General features: G+C 50.6%; 1 protein-coding gene across 1 annotated transcript in view; it reads left to right on the plus strand.

The window, feature by feature from the left end:
* LOC105543962 (cytochrome P450 2J2-like) overlaps window positions 1-4,016 on the plus strand; it is an 8,789-nt gene extending 4,773 nt beyond the window's left edge. The window contains exons 5-6 of the mRNA XM_011986166.1: window positions 3,557-3,701; window positions 3,799-4,016. Coding sequence (XP_011841556.1) covers window positions 3,557-3,701; window positions 3,799-4,016 — 363 coding nt within the window. The remainder of the gene's footprint in view (window positions 1-3,556; window positions 3,702-3,798) is intronic.

A 4,016-nucleotide genomic window follows, 5' to 3' on the forward strand; every position in this document is an offset into this window, starting at 1 on the left:
GGGTGTGAGCCACCGCGCCCGGCCGCTTTTGCCATAATCTATTGATTGGGTTTGTTGCTGTTGTTGTTGTTTGAGACACTGTCTCCCTCTGTTGCCTGGGTTGGAGTGAAGTGACACAATAATGGCTCACTGCAGCCTCGACCTCCCAGGCTTGGGTGATCCTTCCACCTCAGCCTCCTGAGTAGCTGGAACTACAGACACATGCCACCACAATGGGCTAATTTTTAAATTCTTGGTAGAGATGGGGTTTCACCATGTTTCCTAGGTTCTTCTCAAATTCCTGGGCTCAAGTGATCCTCCCACCTTGACCTTCCAGAGTGCTAGGATTCCAGGCGTGAGCCACTGCATCTGGCCCATTTTCTATTTGTTAGAAGTGAGTTACTAAATCCATCCTATCCTCAAGGGGAGGGGATTACACAAATGTGTATATCCTGGGAGTCAAGGCTCATTGGGGTAACATAGCAACATGTGTAGGTGGTGAGGTTGCCATTTTAATGAAAAAGAAACAGAGTGGCCCGTCTTGGTGCCCTGGTGCAGGGTGATGCCTCTGTACATAGAGATGGTGGCGGGAGCCCTGAGACGTTCCTCAGAAAGCTTTGACTCTGCCCTGAGTACTGCCCGGGAGTACAGTGGTGTGATCTCAGCTCACTGCAGCCTCCACCTCCAGGGCTCAAGCAATTCTCCCACCTTATCCTCCCAAGTAGCTGGTATTACAGGCACATGCCACCCCACCCGGCTAATTTTTGTTATCATTTTTTATTTATTTTTAGTAAAGACGGGGTTTCGCCAGGTTGGCCAGGCTTGTCTTGAACTCCTGACCTCAAGTAATCCGCCTGCCTCCACCTTCCAAAGTGCTGGGAATACAGGCATGAGCCACTGTGCCTGGCCCCATTATTAACTTATTATTAATTTGCCCAGACTTGGGGTTCCCTCCTCCACACATTTTTTTCTTCACAGCAGCCCTATCCTTCGGATGCTTTGTTGCGGTTTCTTTTCCATAGATAGAGAAACTTCACCGTAGAGAGCTCAAGAAACTGCCCAAACACAACTAGTAAGTGACTTACTTAGCTGAGTTTCAAACGCATGTCGCTCTGACTCTAAAGTGTTTTCTTTTCCTACCATACGCCCTACTGTATTTCTACGAAAATGCCACTCTAGGAAAGTGAAACAATGTGCTAAATGGAGGTGTTTTGCATTGTCACTCTGTCCTCAGCAGAAATTGGCCAGCAAGTTTACAGGTTTGTCAAGGGTCTCTGGGAACGTGGATAGGACCAGGGCATCAAGTCATCCTGCTGCTGGCCTGGCAAGAGGACCAGGCCCAGGTTGTCTAGAAGCTGTGCCAACTTAAGTCAAGTTAAAAAGAGGGGGCCAGGGTTCCGCTCTGTGTTATGCCATTTGGGATTAGAAATTTCCTTATTAAGAGCTCATTCCTGCCAATTTGATTCTAGGAGTTGTTCTGTGATAAAGGCTCCAGGGGCCCATTAATGAGCTGAAATCAATATTGAGCTTTTACAGCTTGGGCGAGAGATGTCTGCTGAAAGTGGAATCAAAACCTGACAGGAGATCATTAAATGTTACAGATATTCTTAAACTGTTCCTAACCATTTCATCAGTTGAGTGATCGTGACAACAGCAACAGTCCCTGATACGATGGTTGCACTTCCAGCCTGTCTCTCTTCTCAGACATTCTATTTGATTGTGAATTCCAAACTGCCATTTACTGGGCAGAAGCTGGCACAGAGACCCCGGGAGGTACCCAGCAGGCAGATGGTTTTACAGTCTGGGGAAGTGGAGGGTGGTTGGTGGTGGTGGGGGGGACTATCCTTTTTGCATACTGGAGAGGCTGTGCTCTGAACCTGGTCCATGAGCTAAGATCAGTCAGTCACTTTGCGAGGAGGCCGGAACATCACCCAGAAAAGGACACAAATAATTCTGGAGGGAAAAGAGCATCTTGCTAGGAGCCTCCTCTTCTGAAGGTGATTAGTAAAAACTGCTGCAATGCAGAGGGTTATTTAATCCCGGGCAGGGAAAATGGGGGAATTCCCATGACTAGAATTGGGAAATCTATAGCTCACTCAGGCAGCAGCAAGCACACAGGCCTCTCTAGCACCTCTGCTTAAAGCCACAGGGTGAGCAAGTCTGGGTGCCCTACTGGTACACGTGGCTAGGACGAGGCACCTTGCCTAAGCCCACCGTACTGCAACAGCAGCAAAAAACAATTCTCCCTGAAAACAATTTCTGCATTCTGGTTTTTTTTTGGGGGGGTTGTTGTTGTTGTTGCTGTTGTTGTTTTCGAGACAGAGTCTTGCTCTGTCGCCCAGGCTGGAGTGCAGTGGCGTCATCTCGGCTCACTGCAACCTCTGCCTCTTGGGTTCAAGCAAGTGATTCTCCTGCCTCAGGCTCTTGAGTAGCTGGGATTACAGGCATGCACCACCATGCCTGGCTAATTTTTGTAACTTTAGTAGAGATGGGGTTTCACCATATTGGCCAGGCTAGTCTCCAACTCCTGATCTTGAGTGTTCCACCCTTCTCAGCCTCCCAAAGTGCTGGGATTACAGGCGTGAGCCACCGTGACCGGCCAACATCTGCTCAATTTCTGCATTCTTTATTGGCTTCTGTTTGGAATGCAGGCTTTAAATTCACTGAGCTTTTTTTTTTTTAATTTCAAGCCTTTTTTTGGTCAAAATCAAGAATTCTGTAGTCAGCCCTCTGGTCTCTACAGGGGTAGCTGGTTTAATTTTGTGGTATTTGGTAAATGAGCCCTGGGGTATGAGGCCTTCCCCAGAATCCCAGAGCTGAGTGTCCTGGGGTGGGGGACCATAACCGACCCCATCCTGGCTCCACTTTGACTTCCTTATGTTGTTTCCAGTCAGCCCAGGGCCCACATGGTAAAGAGCAGATGTCACCCTGCTCCCATCTGCTTGGTCTGATTCTCTTTCTAATCACTCACTTCTCCTTTGAGTAGAGTGAGGGCTGGGATGAGAGTGAGAGGAAAGATTTGGTTTGGGTTTGGGGGAACGTGAGGGTTAGGGTTAGGTTGAGGGTTAGAGTTGGGCTTACGGTTCATGTTTTCCTCTTCCCAATCCTAAAGAGTGAAGCTTTCTGTCTCCTCTCTGTCTTTCCATTGCTCAGTTCCTTTTTCTCTGCCTGTTTGCCATTCCGTTTCTCCTCGCTCTGTCTCTTCCTCTAACACCCACGCGCACACAACACTGCCCCGGTGTGTGTTGTCCTGGGCTGTCCTTGGCCCCTTCCAGACATGCCACCAGCTGCTGGCCTTCTCTGTAGGAGGCAACCGCTTCATGTCCCCAGACATGGCTGGGAGTCTTCAGGACAAAGCTGGGCAGTCCTTAGCCAGGAGGGTGTCCTGCTTGGCTCCTGCACTGATGTAAGCCTGGAGGAAGGGCAGCCTGAGGGCCGGCTGCTGAGTCTCCTCGAGGCCCCTGGACTACTCCCACCAGCACAGTGGGTATTCTCCAAGCTCACTGTGGCTCAGTGTCAGGGCTGGGTACTGGGCACCATCTGAGGCTCCCTGATCCACACCAGCATCTCTCTGTAGGGCACCATCATCTTACCCTTATGTAGAGGCTCTGTGCTCTACGACCCTGAGTGCTGGGAGACCCCTCCACAGTTCAACCCTGGCCACTTCTTGGACAAGGATGGAAACTTTGTGGCCAATGAGGCCTTCCTGCCATTCGCTGCAGGTACTAGGCACAGAGCTGGATCCTGGGTAGTGGGTGGGGCTATGGTGGGACAGACACAGAGACAGCTGCCACCTCTGACTTTTCTCTCTGTTTCCAGGGCATTGTGTGTGCCCAGGGGACCAGCTGGCTCGAATGGAGCTCTTCCTGATGTTTGCCACCCTCCTTAGGACCTTTCGGTTCCAACTGCCAGAAGGGAGCCCGGGGCTCAAGCTGGAGTACATCTTTGGGGGCACTTTGCAACCCCAGCCCCAGGAGATCTGTGCAGTGTCCCGCCTGAACAGCCCCAGCCCTGGTCCTAGGGAGGATGGCCTGTAG

This window comes from Mandrillus leucophaeus, unplaced genomic scaffold (assembly GCF_000951045.1).
Source record: "Mandrillus leucophaeus isolate KB7577 unplaced genomic scaffold, Mleu.le_1.0 Scaffold295, whole genome shotgun sequence".
NCBI lineage: Eukaryota > Metazoa > Chordata > Mammalia > Primates > Cercopithecidae > Mandrillus > Mandrillus leucophaeus.